This window comes from Plecotus auritus (assembly GCF_963455305.1).
Source record: "Plecotus auritus genome assembly, chromosome: 6".
NCBI lineage: Eukaryota > Metazoa > Chordata > Mammalia > Chiroptera > Vespertilionidae > Plecotus > Plecotus auritus.
Window position 1 is genome coordinate 170,322,092 of NC_137773.1, and position 20,745 is coordinate 170,342,836.

Here is a 20,745-nt window from a genome sequence, read left to right on the forward strand (position 1 = left end):
TGCTCTGGTTCAAGTCTTTCTAGCCCATAGTCCGGGCAGGCAACATGTACTAGTAAAGAAGAGACTGGGCCAAGAAGCAGTTGTACTGACTTTATTCCCCTCACTCTTCTCACTCACCCACCTGCTGTTCCCCACAAACTCTGTGGCTATGGGGTGGCCACAGATGACCAGACATCAGGGGTCCACAGGCCTGGGCACAGCCATTCTGCCACCGCTGTGAGGGGCACTGTGGCAGCACATGCCAGAGTCGGAGGCTCAGGCTCTGAGACCAGTCCCAGATCCCAGAACTGTGACCATGGGGCTGGAGGCCCCCCTCTGGCCACTCACCCCCAGCTGGCCCAAGACCAGAGAGCCCTGGGGAAGCTAGGGCAGGGACAGGCCCAGGCTCCGGACCTGAGGTCTGGCCAAATGGGCTGAGAAGTCCAGATGGACAGACCTCCTCGCAGCCAAATCCCAGTGGAGGCGATGATCTAAGCCCCTCCCCACCACCTACTGCCCGCCCTGGGGTTGGGTATGAAGCCCCAGTCCCCTCAGTCCAATATCCAGGTGCTTATTTTTGAAATAAAAAGGAAATGGAGAAGCTGGTAAAACAAGAACCCCATCGACACTGGCACTGCTGAGGTTCCATTATTGCTTCAGACCCCTGAGGTCTGGCTGGAAGGGCGCTCCCACCCAGTGGCCCAAGGGGAAGAGAGCATTTAGCACCAGGGACATGGGGCCCTGTCCCCACTGGGATGGGGCCTCCCAGGAGAGGACTTGGCTGCACCCCCCTCTACAGCTCCAAGACCATTTTGACCAGAGCCTTAGCCTGCTGTCTGGACCCCTCTCCTGCCCTCAGAGGGAAGGTATAAAAGAACAGGAAACCCAAGTCTTAGGACAGGGGTTCACAACCAGCCCCCCACCCCCCAATCTCTGGCCTCTGCTTGTCAAAGTCTGGCCTGACAGACCAGGGGCCCTGCCTGGCCAGGCCCCCAGGCTTGCTAAGGCTGCAGTGGGGCTGGCTGGTGACAAGGCCACCAGCCCCTAGGGCAGGGTAGACCCTGGTGTCAGTGACAGGGGGTTGGGGAACCCATGGGGGTCCCGGCCTAAAGCCCATCGGGGGAGATCAACCTTTTTTTTGGAAAATGTGAGCCAGCTCTGAAGAGCTGCCAGGCACTGGGACCAGAGGTTAGAAATAGCAAGGGCGGGGGAGTGGGGAGGGGGGTCCCTGAGGACATCATGGAAGCCCAGAGATTAGAGGTACGAGAGCGGGAAAGAGCTACAGTAAAGCAGGGCCCTGGCAGGCCCAGCCTTGGGACGGGAGCCGGACAGGAAGCCTTCCTCTTGGGGAGGGGCCCACGTTCAATCCTGGGAGGACAGCAGGGGCCCCAGAGGGTGAGTCTGCAGGCTCTGGTTCGTCCTGCTCCTGCTGCAGCCCCCCAATCAACCAGGCCAGGGCACCGCCTGCTCCATGCCCGGAGAGCGAGCAGGCGGTGCGGCTTGGATCATAGACCCTCAAATCACTCGGGCTCCTTGGGCCTGCCCACGTCTGTACAGAATAAAGTGCTTCGTTTATTGATGATTAAAATGTGCCCATCCCCTGCCCCAGCGCCACGGGCCTCACAAGGAGGTCGGTGGGGTTCTGACCCCCTCAGCCCTTAGGCTGATGGGGCGCAGTCCCCACATCACCTCCCTTGGGCTCAGGCCTGTTCCCACTCCAGCCATGCTGGGAAGGCGGTGGTGTGGGGGTAGTCGTGGGGGTTTAAGGTGCAAAGAGTATAACAAATAAAACCGTATAAACACAACAGGAAAGAGCTTAACTAGGAAACGTAGCTTATGGAACCTTCCTCCCCATTTTAAGGGCAGGAATAAAGATGTTAAATGACAACAGAAAAGGGTGACCTATTGGTGCTGGCCTCATGCAGGCAAGCATTGGGCACAGGTAGGGACTCCCCTAGGACCTTGCCCCGACGCGGGGCCTGAGCGTGCAGGCTCCTCTCACTAACAATGCCACAGGCACCCCGCCCCCAACGCAGAGGCCCAGAGGGACAAGGGTGCTGGACGCTAGCCACGGGCAGGTTGTGGTGCAGCCAGGAGAATGAGGCCTGGCATTGCCTTCAGGGAGCATGATGGACAGACATACACGTCTCCTCTAGCGTGGGAGACAGGGCTGGGACAGCTGGTGAGGGGCGGGTGCTCTGTGACCAGCACCTCTGCCCCCTGCCCCCCCTGATAGCACCTTGAAACCTCGAACACTTGCCCAAGCCTCCCCCTAGGCCCTGGGGGCCACCCATGTGCAGGGGCTCCCTGACTGTAGCCCCTGGGAGCTGGTGCTGGGGGAGCCGACCCATCTGCCCACCCCAGGCCTGTCCCCAGCATCTTGAGGCCCAGGGACCTCGGTGCAGCCTGGTGCAGGTCGGGGACCCCGGTGCTTGCTGACAGGGCTATGGGTAGGGAAAGCGAACGCCCGGGGTCCAGCCCCTGCCTGCCCAACTCCACATCGTGCAGAGTTAGGTCTGAAGTCTTCACGCCTCCCCAGGCCCCACCCAACACGCTCCTGGGCATTCAGTCTCAAGCCTCTGCCTCAGTGTCCACAGTCCTCAGCCTGAGTCCACAACCGTTCCCGGGCGGGGCCGGGGGCTGGCACCCCAAACCCTTTAGGACAAGGAAGCAAGTTAGGGGACACAGGGGAGGCAGGGATGAGCCCGAGGCTGGCCCAGGCTCAACCTGAACAGCCCCTCGGGCTCAAGCTCAGCAGAGTGACCAGTCACACCTGCGCTCCAGGCCGCCCCCCCGCCCTGTCCCTGCTGCCTCCAACGCCCCCCTCACCTGGAGGGGGGTACTGCAAAGAGTTTCCTCTTTTTCCTTCACTTCCAAAAACAGGGAAAGGCTTCAAGGAGTCACTGAAAGGGGGCACTGGGGAGTGAGGTGTCCTCCACCAGCTCTGGGGGGGGCAGCCAGCCTGCACCCTTGCCATGCTGGTGTGTCGCTCCCACTGGCCCTGGGCTCCAGGTCCTGCGTGTGGTCAGGGCTGGCTGTTGGCGCTCATCCTCCCGCCGCTGTGGGCCGTGGTCGGGAAGAGTGGAGGTGGGGCCGGCAGGTGGGGCGGCGGGGGCAGGGTCTGGGGCAGCCCCGGGAGCAAGGGCAGGGCGGGAGCCTGAGGCTGGGTGGGGGGCAGGCCTGGCGCCGAGGGGGGCCCGTCGGTGGCCAGCGGGTGGCTGACGCGGAAGCACTTCTCCTTGTGGGCCTTGAGCATGTTGGAGAAGCGGAAGCGCTGGCCGCACACGTCGCAGGGGTAGGGCTTCTCGCCCGTGTGGGTGCGCCGGTGCCGCTTCATGTTGGGCCGGCTGGTGAAGCTCTTGCCGCAGATCTCGCAGATGTACGGCTTCTCCCCTGGGGGATGGCAGGGAGCAGCGGGGTGTCACTGGAGGGTGCTACCCCTCAGCCCAGGGCCAGCCTCCCCGCGTCCGTGGATCCACAGTGCGGCTCAGCCCTGGCAGGCTCGGATCCTCCCACCCTGAGCCGCTTTGTACCAGCCTCACCCAACCTGGGAAGCAGGGAGAATGGCCCCAAGCCTCAGAGGGGTAACAAGTCCAAGGGTGAGAAGGGGCGGGGCCATGGCGGGCATCCTGGGCAGGGCTGAGAAGGGGTCCCCTGCCTGGCATGGAGCCCCCCCCCTTCCCGGGCAGCAGGGTGGCTGTACCTGTGTGGGTCTTCATGTGCTCATCGAAGTACTGCTTCATGTTGAAGTCCTTGCCACACCACTGGCACATGAACTGCTTGTGGCCGATGTGGATGCTCATGTGTGACCGCAGCTGGTACTTGTACTGGAAGCGCTCGTTGCAGTTCTGAGGGTGGGTGGGGGTGAGGCCAGGGGCAGAGTGGGGAGCAGCCTCCAGGGAGGGAGGCACTGGCCCTGCCTCCTGGGGCGGAGCAGTGCAGGGGCAGGGGTGAGAAGCCAGGGGGCCCAGGGCACAGGTGGGAATAGAGGCCAGGAAGTGGGAAAAGGCCGCAGAGTGGAGGCGGGCCTCAAGATTAAAGCCCTGCCCCCCCCCCACCCTACTTTGTTGTCAGGCCCCTCCTCCCCCACCCGCAGCGCCTTCTCTGCCGGATGCTCCTCTGGCCACCGCCTCTCCAGAAAGCCTGCCCCACGGTTCCAGCCCAGGCAGACTTCCCACCCTGGCTGCGTGGGGTTTGGGTTAGGGGTGGCGTGGCAGAGTGTGGTGGTGGGGGCAGGCCGGCGGGTGACCAGGTAAGGACGGAGTGGGAAGCAAGGGCCACAGACATCAGAGGGAGGGCCCCTCTCTTTCAGAACCCTGTACCCCACTCCCCCAACCCCTGGCTTTTAGACAGCTGCTGCCCCTGCCCCCTGCCCTGTCCTGCTGGCCCCCGGGCAGGGGGAGCAGGGAGCTCACCTCACATCGGAAGGGCTTCTCCCCTGAGTGCTGCAGTGAGTGCACCTTGAGGGACATGCTCCGTTTGAAGGACTTCCCGCAGGTCTCGCAGGTGAAGGGCATGTCCTTGGTGTGAGCTACAGGGCATGCACATGGCTGTCACAGCTCTGGGGGGCCCCCCCTGCCCCGGGGCCTGCCTCACAGTCTCTGTCCCAGGACCTGGGGCTGCTCCCAGACAGGCCCCCTTCCCCAAGGGCTACTTCTCCATCTGCTCTGAAGGCTGGTCCGACAAGCGTGGAAACCCTTGTGGTTCTTTAGCCTCTGAAACAGCCAAGGCCGCCTCACCCTCTAAAATTTCGGGGAAAGATGGAAGGATCCCAATGGGACTGGCCTCAGCTCAAGTCCTGGCCCAGCCACTGGCTCCCTGCACGGCCTCCGTGGGCCTCCGTGTCTTCCTCTATAAAAGGAGGCTAGGGGTGGTACCGTGCTCGCCGGTGGTGGGCTCTACAGGGCATGCCACCTCTAAAAGTCAGCGGCACTCCCCCCAGAACCCATGGAGAGATGAAGCAGATCTTGGAGGAAGTAACTGGAGGCAGGCAGGACCCCCGCAGCGCTCAGGGCTGGTGAACCTGAGCCCAGGAAGGGCCGTCAATCCTGTTTTACCCCAGCATCTCCTGGCTGAGACCTAGACCTCAGGTCCCAGGCCCCAGGCAGTCCACACCGGAGGCCCCCAGCACTGTCTGGTGGAGAAAGGGGGTCAAGACCCACCTTGGCCACCATTCCCTGAGCCCAAGTCTAAGAGCTGGCAAGGCAGGGAGGGCCAGCCATGCCCAAGGCTGGGGGGTGACCCAACACACACATGCGGAGCCTCCTCACTGTGTCCAGGCGTGACCCCGGGGGAAGGGCTGCGTTCCGAAGAGCCTGAAGCCCTGTGAGGGCCCGAAGGTAAGAACGAATCAGAGGCCCAGCTGTCCTCAAAGGGCCTGTGCCGCTGGATTCTGGTCCTCACCTGCCGTCTTGTCCAGGAGTCCTTGTGCAGTGTGCAACCTGGCACTGCAACCAGCCACCCCAGGCCCCCCCGCCAGAGGGGCCTTCTCGCCCCTTCACATTGCCCCCGCATGTGAAGTCCTTCCCAGCACACCCCCCAGCTGGCCAGCTCTGTCCCCAGGCTCCTCCCCCATGGCCTCGACTTACCCACCATGTGCTTGCGCACATGGGCCATGGTGTAGAACTTCTTCTCGCAGATCTCACACGAGAACTTCTTCTCTGCGTAGCCATGCACAATCTTGTTGTGCTCGTGGAGGGACCACAACTTCTTAAAAGCTTTGCCGCATGTCACACACTGTGGGGCGAGGGGACTTTTAGGCCCTGAGCTCTGAGTCAGGACTGGGTGACACAGGACAAGTCGCTGCCCCTCTCTGGGCCTCATTTTTTTTCGCCTGAATTGTGCTGGGGAGAGAGCCCTTGAGTCCAAGGACCAGTGAGATCGGATATCCTGGGACTTGGGGGTAGTACCTCCCTAAACTCCCCACCCACCACCCAGAACAGCAGCCTGGTCCCCTCTTCATCCTTGAACTTAACTAGGGCCGGGGGTCACCTCTCCCAGGAGACCCCTCCTCTGTGCTCATCTTCCTGCTGCTGTTGGAGGGGAGACACCTGGCTGGCTGACGGGCCACGGAGGGTGTGGAGAAGCCCCTCTTCGATAACAGGTCCGGACAGAGTTGGGCCATTATCTCTGCAGCCTCCTCCCCCTGCCGGGACCCATGCCCTGATACCATGGCGATCACCAAGGAGATAGGTCTCAAAAGGTTGCTGTGGGAAAGGGGGTGGGGGCAGCGCTACAGGAGGTACCAGTTCCCACGGGCAGTGCAGGGTGGTGAGAAACTTGAGGTCCTACTCCCCTCCTCCTCTCCCGCTGAACCCTTGTTCTGCCCATCCCTGCAGGACACCCCCAGAGGCCTGGAGGCAAGGCCAGGGCTCAAGGGGAAAGTGGGTCAGGGTGGCCACGTTGCCCGGGTCGGAAGGAGCACAGGTATCTATCTCTCCCCTTCGGAGGGAGGCTCAGGTGTGTGGCAGAAGGAGCGTCAAAGAGCAGCCCACCTGGCTGGTTTGGCTCAGTGGATAGAGCATCGGCCTGCAGACTGAAGGGTCCAAGGTTCGATTCCAGTCAAGGGCATGTGCTGGGGTTGCAGGCTCGATCCCCAGTAGGGGGCGTGCAGGAGGCAGCCAATAGGTGATTCTCTCTCATCATTGATGTTTCTATCTCCCTCTCCCTTCCTCTCTGAAATCAATAAAAATACTTTAAAAAAAAAAAAAAAAAGGAAAGAAAAAGAGCAGCCCGGCAGGCAGGCGAGTGGGAACAGGTACCGGAAGGTGGAGCAGGAGACCCGGTAACCCCCAGGTAACCCTTTCTCCACAGGGCACTGCAATTAGCAATTAGTTCAGGCAATTAGCACCTGCCTACCTGCGGCCTCACCTCACCACCTCTCAGCCACAAAGGTAAAAACCAGCCTGGCTGGCCCTGCGCTGCCCACATCTGAGAGGCCAGGCTGGCATAGACTCGGGCTGGCCCAAGGCCTGGCAGCCAGCCCAGCTCCCCACTTGGCCCCAGCAGCCTCTGCTCTTCCCAAATTTCTCATCCAGTCCCTCTTCCCCAGGCCCAGGCCAGCTGGCATCTCCAAAGAGCTGAATGCAGGGCCTCCTTCCTGCCCAGCTGCCCCTGACTCTACTCAGCCTTTGTGGCAAGTGGAAAATGGCACCCCCCTCTGGGTAAATGCCTCCTCCCTTCATCTATGCTTCTGTGCACTGCCAATCGGTGAGACTAGACACAGTGGCCCCACTGGCCGCAGGGTAGCCCTAAGGATTTGCTGAAACACTGGCTCACCCCTCCTCACAGCTGGCTGTCCCCAGTCGCATGTGCTCAGGCAACTCTCCCCTCTCATCCTCCCAACCACGTTCCCTGGGCCCTCTGGCCAAGGGCACTGCTTGTGCTAGTCTTATCTGCACATCTTTCCAAGTGTCAAAGCCCAGCGCTCTCCGCCTCCTCCAGAAAGCTCTCCTTGACGTTCTCGCCAACCTGGGCCCCACTCTCTCGGCTCCCCCTGGGCCTGGGCTGGTCCCGCTGTCCAGGGGGCTAAGTCTGGTCTCCCAGACTGTCTGGGCAATGCAGGCAGCAGGACCCAGGATGTCCGGGGCCCAGTTCTGGCCCGGCCCCGCCTGGCTGGCTGTGGCCTCAGCTGGCCTTCGGCCCCGTCCCGCCCCGTCCACCCAGGAAGCGGCCTGAGACCCACCTGGATGTTGCGCTCGCAGTCCGTCTGCCGGTGCAGCAGCAGCTCGCTCTCCAGCAGGAAGCGCTTGCCACACTGGTCGCAGATCTGCATGCGGCTGTGGGTCACATTCATGTGTTTCTCCAGGTACCAGCGGTTGTTGAACACGCGCGGGCACTTCTGGCACGGGTGGTGCTGCTTCTCCTCCAGCTTCACCTTGGCCCCCAGCCCATCAGCGGCCTGTGGCCCTCGTGCTGGTGCCGGGGCCGCTCCGGGGGGCTGCTTGGGCCTCTTCCCACCACACTGCCTGGCCTCCTCGGGCTCAGGGGGGGCCCGGCGCTGGGCGTTCTCCCGGGACCGCGTGGCCATGCGACTGTGGGGAAGGGGCTCTGCCCGGCTGGCCCTGTGCCCCGCTGGCCCCTGTCTGACCCCCACCTCCCCTTCCTCCTCTCCCTCCTCCTCCGAGCTCTCTTGATCCTGCTCACTATGTCCTTCCTCTTCCTCCTCCTCATCCTCCTCCTGTTCACTGTGCCCTTCCTCCTCCTCCTCCTCCTCCTCCCCCTGACTGCCACCTTCCTCCTCCTCCTCCTCCCCTCCACTACCACCGCCCTCCTCTTCTTCCTCCTCCTCCTCCTCCTCCTCCTCATTGTCCTCCTCCTCCTCCGAGTGTCTTTGCAGCCCGTCCTCCCGGCCCAGCACCATGGTGGCTGGGCCCGTGGCAGCACCCGGCTTCCCCTCGGGCGTCGTGGACACGTGCAGTGTCTGGTTGTTGAGGTTCACCTCCACGATGATCTGGGACTGCTCCTGGTGGCTGTAGGTGCCGGATCCCCCAAGCTCTTCCTCCAACTCCTCCCCACTCTCCAGCTTGCACAGGCTGGCCGGGGGCCCGCCAGCCTCCTCCACGCTGCTCTCCTTCTCCTCCTTGAAGAAGGGCTGAGCTGGCCCAAGGGTGGCAGGCACTGTGCCACCTGCAGTCCCTGCCCCGTCCTCCACACGCACAGAGTAGGGGTCAGGGCCCTCTCGGGCGTAGATCTTGGGCAGGCCCGGGGTATCGGCCTCCTGCTTGATATCACAGTAGTAGGATGGTGGGGCTGGGGTGCAGCTGGCAGCTGGCTGGGCCAGGGCCACAGCACTGGGGCCCGGGGGGCCGAGGGAGCGGGCGTCCAGCAGCTCCTGGCAGGACGCGGCAATGTCAGCCATCTGCAGCAGCGAGGCAGCGCTGAGCACCTCGTGGACGTTGGCCGCGTTGACCAGCAGCTTGGACGTGTAGATGAAGTTGAGGATCTGCTGCAGGCCGCCGGGCGCCAGCGCCTCCAGGGACAGCTCCACACGCTGCAGCTGCTTGTTCTGGGTGAAGAGCGAGTGAAAGAACTGGCTGTAGGCGGCCAGCACGCCCTTGTGCGCCGGGAAGACACTGCACTGGGGCACCAGCACCAGGTCCACGTCACAGAGGTCAGGCTGGAAGAGGCGCTGCTCATTCAGACGGCCCATCAAGCAGGCAAAGTGCAGAGCCACGTCCTCCACCAGCGAGAACTCAGCCGCCGGTGAGTCGGTTGTCTTCTCAACCAGCAACTGCGGGGCAGAGGGTAGAGGTCAGGTCAAGGCCAGCAGAGGCCCTGCATTGCCCACGCCCACCATCCAGGAGGAAGCCCACCCTTCACTCCTGGCTCCACGTTACACAAAAGGAGCCAAAGCTCCAGCCAGGAGGAGGAGGAAGAACCAGGATTCAAGCTCAAGTTGAGTCAGCTGCCCTCAGAGCTCAAATTTTGATCATGACCTTCTGAGGCCAAAGATCAGTTAACTTTTCTGGGCCTCCAGCTCTTCTATTGTGAAACAGGAAGTCATGAGGAAAGAGAGAGGAAGAGGGGGCCTAGGGGTACTCAGTGTCCAGGTGTGCCAGAGGCCTAGGGGTTTCCCAGGATGCGGGACTCTCAGTGCTAAAAGCAGGGCCATCGGGGGCACACTGGGACTGGGTGGTTACCCCGGCAGAGACATAGGCATTTCCTGAGATCCACCGATTCTCTCCCCTACACTCACTTGCACAAATAAAACCAAGCCCGCCCAACCACAGACACCTCGAGAATAGAAGTCAGGCTTACTCGCTCACTGCCCAGCCTCTGGCTACTGAACCCCTCACCTTACCAACAGTGGGCGCTGCAACAGTGGCCGGCATGGCTCAGTGGCTGAGCATCTACCTATGAACCAGGAGGTCACGGTTCAATTCCCGGTCAGGGCACATGCCCGGGTTGCGGGCTCGATCCCCAGTGTGGGGCATGCAGGAGGCAGCCGATCCATGATCCTCTCTCATCATTGATGTTTCTATCTCTCTCTCTTCCTCTCTGATATCAATAAAAATATATTTAAAAAAAAAAAAAACTTCTGTGAAGAAATCCATGCCCAGGGCCTGTGACTTCTCCCCACCCGGTCCTGCTGCCCTGCTAGAGGCAGCTAGTGAGGTCAGGTCAGCCCCTCACCACAGGCTTAATCTTTCCTGGCTCCATCACAGTGGCCTCCCCGAAAGGTGGGCGGCACAAACAGGCAGGCCGCCCAGTCCCTTGTATGGGTCCAGCACACAGCAGATGCTCAATTAATATCTGCCGACTACCTGGCTGGACCAACTCCAAAGGTTCCAGGTTCTGACCCTCCTTGAATCCTGTCCAGCCAGGTCAGAGCATCCTGTATTTGAGGGCCTTGGCCCATAGCCACAAAGCCATCAGCTCCTCTCCCCCAAGCACCTCTGCGGAGGCCCTAGGATGAAACCTGGGTCCCATCCTTGCATAGACCTCCCCTGCCCCCCCCCCCATGCCCATCCTTCCACTGCTCGGGCAGCAGTAGTGGGCACGCACTGGGCAGGGAGGTATGTGGGGGTGTCTATTCTCAACTTCTCAGTCACCTGAATAAGAATTGGCCCTGGGCTTCAGAATGGGCCTCAAGTTGCCACCAGGGACAACCTACTCCCAGATCTGGCCTGGGCTCCACCCTCCTCCACACCCCAGCAGCCCAGGGCAGCACTCACCCCACACTCACTCAGATCCCACTCTGGCCAGGCCTTGGCCATGGATAGCATCTTCCTCGAGTTCTACCCATGCCTCCTGCCCCCCAGCCAAGAAGTCCCCATTTGCCCCTCTGTCTCAGGGCTGCTAGCCTGTCCAGGCCTGGCCAATCTAACCGGGATACGGTGCCAAGCACCTCCCAATTCCCTCCCCTGACTCAGTCTAACTTATCTTCTGGGACCAACTCCTGGTGCACAGATGGGGAAACTGAGGCTCAGAATGAGAGAGTCCTAAGTGAGAAGTAGCAGAGCCCTTGACCTCCCAATTTTCTAAGGCCACCTTCCCTGCTGGGCTGGACACTACTCCTTGTTGATCGAGTTCTTGACCTTTAATGACTTAAAAAGCAGGAAGAGGTATCCAGGGACCCTCTCACCCAGGGAACCAGCTGTGCTTCCTGACTCTCCCCGCACCCCACCTCCTCCCCAGAGCTGCTGCTACCTGTAGGTGAGGGGTCAGGGTGCAACTTAGGGGCTCCAGTAGCCAGATAGCGGCAGAGAAAGTGGTTTGGATAAGGGCTTGCCAAAGCCTGGCCTGTTGCGGGGAGCCACCCAAGCCACTGGGCCCCCAACCACCCACTCCCCCTTCACAGAATGCCTCCAATGCCTGCTTTCCATGGGGAAAGGGCAGTGTCCAACCTTCCTGTGTGCAGGTCTGGACCCAGGTCCCAGGCAAGGCCTGGCCAGGGCCCTGTGGCTTCAGCAGAGGAGGGGGGGTTAGCCTGGCGGGTAGTGCTGCCCCAAAGACTCCATTCACAAGGCAGTACCCCAGCTAAGCCAGCACCTCCTTGTCTCCCCAGGGACCGAGAGCCTCAGGACTGAGCACTGTGACTGGACTTCTTTGAGAAGGCACACAGATGCTGCCTGAGTCCATAACTGGCAGCTCTTCAGCAGGCACAGCTGCCCCCTAGCCTGGCTCCTTCCACCCGGGCCCACCAGCTGTGCCCGCCTCCCCAGCCAGATGTGTCAATTCCCTGAAGCTGCAGATGCCCCTCCCCATCTGGCTGTGCCAGCTGCAGCCACACACCCCACCCCAAGCCCAGGCCAGCCAGGCTAAGATGCAGGAGGAGGGGAGTGGTCAGGTACTCCTGTTGCCAAGGGTTTCATGCCCTCAAACTCCCGCCCCCAAGTCAGGCTGGGGGAAACCAGGTGCCAGGGATACCTGCCCAGGTGCTCGCCCAGGTCAGAGCTTCTACACTTGAGGGATACCCTGCCTCATGGCCGGGAAGCCACTGGCTCCCTAACCTGCCCCAGCACCTCCCAGAATGGAACCTGGGCTCCATCTACACCCCCATCCCCACGCCCAGGACAATCCTTCCAGGGCAGGCAGCAGTGGGTGGGCCCAGTCTGAGCAAGGGGCACAGGCTCATGACTTCCAGGCTCCTCCTTTTGGGGAGGAGGGGGTGTCTATTCCAGTCTCTTCTGAGCTTATGCCTCCCTCCTTCCCCGGGAAACAGGCCCAGAGAGGGCGGGGGACCAGCCCAAGGTCACACAGTAGTTTGGACTGGAGCTGCGGGCGATCCCCCAACACACCCCGCTTGGCCGAGGCACCCTGAATCCCTAGGCAGGGCGGTTCCAATGCCCACGTGTCCCAAGGCCCAGGCGGGAATCCGACCTCCCCCTTCCCCCCATCACCCAGTCCGAGGGCGGCGCCGTCCGAGCTCAGGGAAGCGCCCCCCTCCGCCAGTGCCCAGCAAGACCTCATCCTCTCGCGCCCAGGCCCCCACCCCAGGAATTTAACCCCCTTCCCTCCGAGGGCCGCACCAGAGCGTCGCATTCCAGGCGGAGACCCAGGAAAAGGGGTTCTGGGAGATCTTGAAAGGTCCCTCCAAACCTTTCACCCCGAGCCAGCGGGCTGTGCGCTCGGGAGGGCAGAAGGGGGCAGGTGGGCGGATAAGCGGGGGGACAGGCAGGGCCTTGCGTACCATGGTGCCGTGGCGCTGGGGGCTCACAGGGCCCCGCGGGATCGCGCTGCCCCCGGCGGCCGGGCCGGGGCCGCTCCATGAAGCGCCGCGCTGGGGGCCGCCCCCGCGCAGGGCCCCGCGACCATGGCCCCCGGGGGCGCGGCCGGGCGGGCGGAGGCGCAGGGCCGCGGCGAGTCCAGCCGCCGAGCAGCTGCGGCCCTAGAGCCTCGGGCGCGGCGGGCGGGGGGCGCGGGGCGCCGATTGGAGCCCGCGCGTCAGCTGGGGCCGCCGTCTGGACGCTTAAAGGGCCAGGCCGCCCTGCGTGCCGGCTGGGAGCGCGGACACGCGTGGTGTGCGCCCTCCCGGAGCTGCCCGCCCTGCCTCGGGCCTCCGGGGCCCGCAGCCAGGCCCCGCGCTTTGCATGCTAGCGGATGGACCCCGGCCTTACTCTCCCACGCTGAGCCCCCTTTCCGCCGCCGGGAAGTTCGTCCCGGAGTCTAACCTCGGTGCCCTCCAGCTGCGCCACAGAGGCGGAGTCGGAGTAGGAGGCGGCCCTGAGATGGAGAGGCTGGCTCGCCCGCCCCCCAACCAGCTGCAGAAAAGCTTCCACCTGCTCCCCTGAGCGATCCCACGCTGAGGAACAGAACCGGCACCCTAGCCGCTCATCACCCCACCCTCTGGCCTGGGCTGCTCTGATTTGAGGGTGAGTCTGGGATCTCCAACTTGCCGGGCCCCTCACCCCTACCCCAGGGCAGCCCAGGGCTCATTTTGCTCTATGCTTTCAGGACCTGGTTCCGGTCGATCCATACCTACCTGCTTGGTGGTCGCTGCACAGCCCCACCTAGGGCAGGAGATAACAACCCGGACCACAGCTGGAGTAGTGACCAAATCCTTTCAGGTGACTGTCCCAGGACCAGGAGGAGAGACTAGGGAGTGGGTCCAGAGGCCCAGGCCCACAGTGCCCCCAGCCCTGCGACCCGACAGCTGCTCAGTAGCCTCCTCACTCGGTCTCTGCTGGGGAGAGGCAGCCAGGCCTGCGGAATGCTGCTCTGGCATGGACACCAGTGGGGGCAGGGGGCTGGCTGTGCTGGCAGGAAGCTACAAAGGATCGCTGCCAGGCTGAGCAGGCAGCAGAGTGAGGACCACAGGGCTCTGGGCTTGGCAGGGCCACCATTGTGGAGACGGGGCCTCTGTGGGTCTCTCATGTGGCCACGTCATCATTCAGATGCATCACCCCCACCGCATCCCAAGTTGACTGCAGCCCCACATTTGGTCACCCTCCCAGTGCCCCCTCCTGACAGTATCACTCAATCCCCCTGCCCATCCCCACACAAATGCACCTGTGCTTACACACCATCCCATGCCCAGCTGCAGCAGTATTCCCTGAGTATGCCATCTTACTCATGGGTGGGCAGGGACTCTAGGGCCTGTTCAGAGTGACTTGGTTCTGGATGCCAGGGGAAAATGGAGCAGAGGCCAAGATCCCAGGCCGACACTATCCTGTAGCCTGATGGTCTGTCCTTCAAGATTGTATGGGCCTCCCCTAAGACCAAAATGGTAGGTCCTTATGAGTAGGGCATCTCAAAGCCAGGGAGAAAACACCTCAGGGGCAAAGATGGGGGTGACCAGAAAGTGCCAAGAGAAAGGGGAGGAATGCACACAACCCGATGGAGGGCTGGGAGAGACCCTGGTGGAAAAAGAGATGGGAAGAGAGGAAGGGGCATGGATGGGGACACGCCTCCAGAGGCAGCCACTGCAGACATTTTGCACTTCTGTAGCCCTGGTAGGTGCATAACAACTGGCTTAGCTCCCAGAGGTCTTGGGCGAAGGCCAGGCCACAGCAGTTTACATGCCACACTGGCCCGCCACCACAGGGCCTGCCTCTGCCTCTTCATCCCAACCCACTTCTCATCTGACTCAGTGGATCCTGGCACCATCCTGGGAGGTGGCAAGGAATCGTGTAGCCTTTGGTTAGATAAGGACAGGGAGGCACCAGCATCAGGAGCCAGGGAAAGGAGGCGGGGCAAGTGGCCTCCCCCATGGCTGGGAGGAGCCTGGCAGAGAGGACTTCAGGGACACTCCTGGGCCCACTTCCCAGTCATGGCTTGGCAGGCCAGCATGACCAAGGTAGGGCTGCTGGCACCTTTGGGATTGGCCTATGTTGCAGCAGTCAAGCCAAAGGCGAGGCTAGAGGTGGGGGAGGAGCCAATTGGAGGTAGGGGTGGGGGAGGGTGTCCGTCTCCACGAAAACCCTAGCAGTTCCCCTTGCTTCTTTGGCCTCCAGCCCACCTGGGGGAGCCCCAGGCAGAGCCCGAGCTCTGTGAGAGGCTGTTGGCACTTGGGTCACAAGAGAACTGGGAGGAAGAGGCTGTTTGAGGAGCTTAGCCGGGGCTCCAGTGGAGCTGCTCAGAGCCAAGGCCAGCATGTAGAGTGCACATCATCTGGAGCAGAGGGAGAGGAAGCGCGCTCCAGGCAGAGGGGGCATCTGCAAGGGCCAGGAGACAGGAGGCAGTTTGATGCCATGGAGTCCAAATCCTTGTCTGGCGGGAGTGCCCGGCCAGATGGGGACAGGCAGCATTGCTCTCTGTGCCTTGGCAAGGGCCATGCCATGGGAGCTTCACTCCAGGCTTGGTCAAGGCAGGCTTTCTGGGGAGGGTCGGAGGGACTGGGTTAGTGGGGAGGGGATCCTGGGCCAGGATGGCATGCCCCAGTGGGAAGCCAGGAGCTTGTGGGGACAAGGGCAGAGCTTGAGGAGCCTCCGACGCTTGGGGCTGGGTGCTGGCTAGGTCAGCAGCTGTGCCCCTGCTTCTTGAGATCAGCTCACGGGTTTTTTCCCAACTTCCCTCAGCACCCAGCCCCAAGCTTCTCTCCCATGTTAGGGAGGAGGAACAAACCCAAACAAGCAACTTCCAGGCTTAGAGATGCCAGTCTCCCCCCTATCTAACTGAACCTGGAAAGACCAGGATGGGGTGTGTGTGTGCAGGCTCAGCCTCCCTGGGACCCTGGAGCTGCTGTAGCAGAGATGGGAGGAGGGAGAGCAGAATGGCTATTTGGGCTGGCACTTCAGTCCCAGGGCCTCCTGCAACTAAAATCTACCACCAGGCCAGATTCCCTAAGCAAAGGTCTCACTGGCCTCAATGCCTCTGGCTGAATTTGCTTGTTTCGAAGATATAAAGGACCACCATGAGCAACAACCATTCTGTGGCACAGTCCTTAAGGGTTTTGGCCCAGAGCCAGACTGCCTGGGTTCAAGTTCTGCCTCTTCCTAAAGTTGGGTAACTAGATCAATTGCTTGGCTTTTATAATTCAGCTCCTCCCTCCAAAGAACTGGGATATTAAGGCCTCCTCCCTCCTAGAACTGGTGAGGATTAAATGCTTAGAACCAAGCACACCGCCACGTAGTTCAGGGAAGCTGGCCCATGGGCTTGCCTCCAGGAGGGTAGGAGGTCCACAGGTTCACGTGGAGGGCCGGGCCCAATCATTAATGAGAGGCCTGGGGTCCCTTGACCCATCAGGGTGGGAGAGGATCCTGGATGCAGCTAGGGAGGCCTGGAATGCCAAGGCCATGACGTTCGTGCTGCTAGAGGGAATGCAACCTGCTGGTTTGAATTAGGTTCCCACCCTCCAGCAGATGTATCCTATTAATGCCAAACTCAGTGGAGGCAGAACACAAGCCACACCCCTCCAATCCCACACCCAGAGATCTATGCATCCCCACCCTGCAGGGCCCTGGGTCAGCTGGGATTTCCCTGCCACCCCACCACCCCACCACCCCACTGGAAACATTTGGATTTGATTCACAGGGAGGAGGAGACAGGGACAAGGGAGCGTTGCCTCTCTACTGAAACCTTTGAAAACAGACCATCCCAGCCTCCTGCCCCTTTGTGCAGCTCTGCTCGCCTCCTCTGTCCTGGGGCAAGCAGGTCCTCTCAGGGCACCCGGCTCCTGCACTGCCGCCTCTACCGCATCAAAGAACTCCTCTAGGCACCCTCCCCAGCTCCTTCATCACAAGTTCCTCAGGGGACTTCAGGCTCTGCCTTCACTGTGGGCAGCAGCAGAGCAGATGCCCTCTTCCAGGCCCCTCACCTGGTCGCAGAGACTAACGTGCAGGCTCCTCACTCCACACCGACTGGAACCTCCCTTCCCTTCGACAGTGACGTCTGGCCATTGTTCATGGTCGCCTGAGAGGGGCATTTCCTTGGATTATCTTACCTCCTATTCAAAGCCCAGCTGATTCAGAACAGTCAAGACCAAAGCCCTGGACATTTCCCCCAAGACTGCCCAGCTGATGAAGATGGTCACTATCAGAAGGGGGATGAAGATCCCAGGCTCAGTAGCAACTGAGACCCCAAAGGAGCCTCGCTTGGGGATTTCCCACAGCAGACTTGCACATTTCCTTTACAATTTAAAGCAACACATCCAGGCTGGACTACTGTCAGCAACTGCCTGACTTGGGGGTCTTACTTTTACTGAATTTTGAAAATGGAATCTCAACAAGTCTTACTGTGAGGTTATGTTGTATTCACTAAGCAAATACAAATCCTGGAGCGCTGAGGAGGCAAAAGTTAATTGTACTTGCCCTTCGAATCCCCCTGTGGCTGCTATAAATACCCCGTGTTTCCTCCAGGAGTGAGTGCCATGTGCCTGCTGGTGAACCACAGTGGGAGGGAGGTGTGGAGACTGGATAGGTGGGTTAGCAGCAAATGTGCTGTCCCTAGGCAGCACCGTGCAGATGGAACGGGACACATTCCTTCCTCGGCAAAGACATCTGCGTGCAGGTCACAGCTGGGGGACAGCAGCACAGCCTGGAGGAGCTCTGGAGTCAGCAGGGAAGGGGACGTCTCTGCCTGAAGCTCTCCGGCTGCGCCTCCTGCGCCATCACTAATGCTCAGCTACAAGATGAAGGCGCCTGAGAGCTGGGTCAGCAGAGCCGGAGCTTTCCTGTTCCACTTCAGAAAGATTAGTTGAAGTGTGGGGAGTAAAGAAAGATGAAACAGACTCCGCCTTAGACTAAGTAACATTTTAATTTCTACAAGGTCCCCCTTTCAAGTCTTGGGGAATTTAAATGAAGTGTATACAAATTACACATTGCCGATATGTACAAAAGTACTTTCTAGTTTTTAAACAATACCAGCCATATCATGTTTCATTTGCAGTAAACAGGACATTACAAAAACAGTCCAACAATGCATTTTCTATTAAGCACAATACACAACATAATTCAAATTTATTAAAAAAATAACTTAAAATACAGAATAATCCCCTTAGGAAGAAAAACTGTCTCTGTAGTTCATTCAGTAAACACACAAGCTGAAGGCTGCAGCCAAGGGCTGTTCTTTTCAGTGGAGAAAACAAATGAGGCTTCCAGGGCCCACCTTTCAGGATAAAACTCCACCCGCAGCCCCAGTGGGTGAAGTTACTGCCTGTGGTAGGCAGAATTCTACAGTGCCTCCCCCCCGCACCCCACTCCATATCCATGCCCCAATCCAGGACCCTGTGAATAGGGGACCGCTCCTGTGATAATATGTTCTATGACCTTAAAATAGGGAGACTAGCTCAGTAGGCTGGATCTAGTCACATGAACCTGAAAACAGGAGGAAGGCGGAGAGATCTGAAGCAGGAGGGCTCGATGGCCATCCCTGGTTTGAACATGGAGAGGAGCACAAGAGGAGGAATTCGACCAGCCTTAAGGAGCTGAGAGAGGCCCCGACAGAAACGGAATACTGCTAACTCCCTGAATGAACACGGAAGCAGCTTCCCTAGAGCCCCCGTAGGGGAATGCTGCCTTGCTGGCCCTTGGTTTCAGCCTGTGACACCCTGAGCAGAGAATCCAGCCATACCACGCCAGATTGCGAGCTACAGAAATGGGAGCTAAGAAACAGGTATTGTTTTAAGCTGCTTAAGTTTGGGGTAATTATTTACAAAGCAATAGAAAACCAACACACTGCCCAAGGGTAACTTTCCTTAACATAATTAGATTTGGCAGTTTTTGTTTGGGTTCTGAATGCAGTTATTTTCCCCACTGAGTATTATTAAAGCAATATTCTCCATTGTAGGCAACTTTTGAAAACCCCTCATGTGAATCACACAATGTTTTGTATTCACTAGCAAGAACATTTGTTTGACTTAGGTCCTGTTTTCTAATGTACTCTTATCTATCAACTTGGCAAACAACTGACCTCATAACCCTGTTAATGAACCTTTTATGGGTAATGGTTTGAATACATCCAAGATCATCCTTCCACCCTTCGAGGGTTGTCCAATCCCTCCAACTGAGGGCTCTTCCCCACATCCCAAGTACACCAGGCAAGGCCCGGGGTAGGATGGCACAGAGTTCTACATCAGACATCCCATATGCATTTCTTCTGCATAACTGGACTAAACTGGCACTAAGGTGATTAAGTACACTTGTGGAAAAAACTCCAACTAGATAAAAAAAAAAAATCACACCGGTTTTTACAGGTCAAGTCATTTTTGGAGGAACCACCCCAAACTGTGAACGTGTAATTTATGCAGTCCCATACATCTCTTCCCCTGTCTGTTGTCCTGGTTTTCCTCATGTCACCAAGGCTTCACTGAGTCAGTGTGGCCACAGCGGGAACAGGAAAACCACTTAGAACCATCCAACTACTGCTTTGTCTCTTACTTGAAAGACTTAGAAGCCCCGCACAATGTGCGGGGTGGAGGCAGGTAGATGTTGGTGTTACTTCTGAAGTCCATTCTTCAATCCACCCTTCCAGAGGCACACATGTCAGCCAAGGAGACTGAGTGGCCACACAACCCCTTTTGCCAATCCTGCCTGGTCCAAGAGACCCCCAGCACACACTGTGGCCTGAGAGAAGCCCTCCAAATATTCAGTGAATACAGCTGACAAGGAACCATGTTTGGTGCCAGTGAGTAAAAACAATATATAGTATAGAAGAACAATGCTTAAAGAGGCACCAAAAGGTACCAAGCACCAAAGGGTGAAGTGGAATAGAATGATTTTACAGTCCAAACTTCTGAGAGTACTTATTAGAAAGCACATGAACCATTAGGTGCTTTAGCCAGCGCAGGTACTATAGTTAAGGCTGATTCATTCTTAGCCACGCCTGCCAACATGAAGTAATACAGACAGCGGGCTGTGTAATGACCACTTTCCTGATCCTCTGAGACAACACAGAAGGAATGAATCAAGAGCCCCAAAGCCACTACCTCATGCTCCTGGCTACCATCAGTATCGATCTAGGTGGTTTGATTTTAAGAGCACGTATGTGTTAGACTCTGTAATTGGTATATAAACATTTGGCCACCTTTAATGGTTCTTCACAGGTCTGTGCTTGGCAGCAAATACTGAACCTGAAAAATGGGCAAAAAAACGCTGCATTCTAAGGAACACATGAGATGGAGAGAAAATGTCTAAAATAATATTGCAACTTACACTAAAATTTCATGGTTTCTTGATTCAAGAAAATGAAATTCACTTCCATAGTTGGCTACTGTAAAATGTGGCATAAAAATATTTTTAGGAGACGTATCTGTATTTTAAATTTTGAACACAAGTAAATGAACAAGTAACAATTAAGAAGTGCCTATTTTTGAAGTTCAGCTCTAATATTGAAATAGAATAACAGACTGCCATTAAGTTTCTTAAACTTTTAAGTTACCAGATATTTACAAATAAGATATAATTCGTATAAAAAAAGGGGACATTTTCAACTATATCTGCTGCTTTCACTGGGACTCCGGTGATGAGAGTAACTTCGGTCACTTTCACTGTCAGAGCCATAAGATCTACAGCTCCTGTATAACAAAACAAACACACAGCACCTTTTAGCCATCAACCCTCTGAATTCCTCTTGTAGATTCTTTTTTGTTTTGTTTTGTTAATCCTCACCTGAGGATATTTTTCCATTGATTTTTAGAGAGAGTGAAAGGGAGGGTGAGAGACAGAAACATCGATGTGAGAGAGACACATCGATTGGTTGCCTCCTGCATGTACCCCGACTAGATCCAGGGATCGAGCCTGCAACTGAGGTATGTGCCCTTGACTGAAGCTGAACCCTTGACCCTTCAGTCCGTGGGACAATGCTCTAACTTTTGAGCAAAATTGGCTACTAGGGATGTAGCTTCTTATTTAGAAGAGTGGCTTGAAAGCAACACTGACGTGGCAT

At 58.5% G+C, this 20,745-nt stretch overlaps 2 protein-coding genes across 8 annotated transcripts in view; both read right to left on the reverse strand.

The window, feature by feature from the left end:
• Positions 1-77: 77 nt before the first annotated feature.
• On the reverse strand, positions 78-14,772 carry ZBTB47 (zinc finger and BTB domain containing 47). Of its 2 annotated transcripts, none has more exons than XM_080674653.1 (6): positions 13,406-14,772; positions 7,664-9,211; positions 5,568-5,715; positions 4,395-4,510; positions 3,683-3,827; positions 78-3,372 (listed from the first exon to the last, which is right to left on the reverse strand). In XM_080674653.1, the coding sequence occupies exons 2-6, from the start codon at positions 9,128-9,130 to the stop codon at positions 3,005-3,007; spliced, it is 2,244 nt and encodes a 747-aa protein (XP_080530779.1). In that variant the 5' UTR covers positions 9,131-9,211; positions 13,406-14,772; the 3' UTR covers positions 78-3,004. The 2 variants fall into 2 exon arrangements, with proteins under 2 accessions (XP_080530779.1, XP_080530778.1); XM_080674652.1 differs by lacking the exon at positions 13,406-14,772 and adding an exon at positions 12,614-12,781.
• A 2,826-nt stretch (positions 14,773-17,598) lies between these two features.
• The window catches only part of NKTR (natural killer cell triggering receptor), a 45,871-nt gene continuing 42,724 nt past the window's right edge, over positions 17,599-20,745 (reverse strand). For all 6 annotated transcript variants that reach the window (XM_080674655.1, XM_080674657.1, XM_080674656.1 and 3 more), the window contains one exon: positions 17,599-20,374. In XM_080674655.1, coding sequence (XP_080530781.1) covers positions 20,287-20,374 — 88 coding nt within the window. In that variant the 3' untranslated portion in view covers positions 17,599-20,286. The remainder of the gene's footprint in view (positions 20,375-20,745) is intronic.

Bases quoted from the DNA above. Each gene is read 5' to 3' on its own strand.
- ZBTB47 (XM_080674652.1), bottom strand. The intron at 5,716-7,663 runs GTGGGTCTCAGG...CTCGCCCCACAG, and splicing joins ACTGCGAGCGCAACATCCAG to TGTGTGACATGCGGCAAAGC. The intron at 3,828-4,394 runs GTGAGCTCCCTG...ACCCACCCTCAG, and splicing joins AGAAGCCCTTCCGATGTGAG to AACTGCAACGAGCGCTTCCA.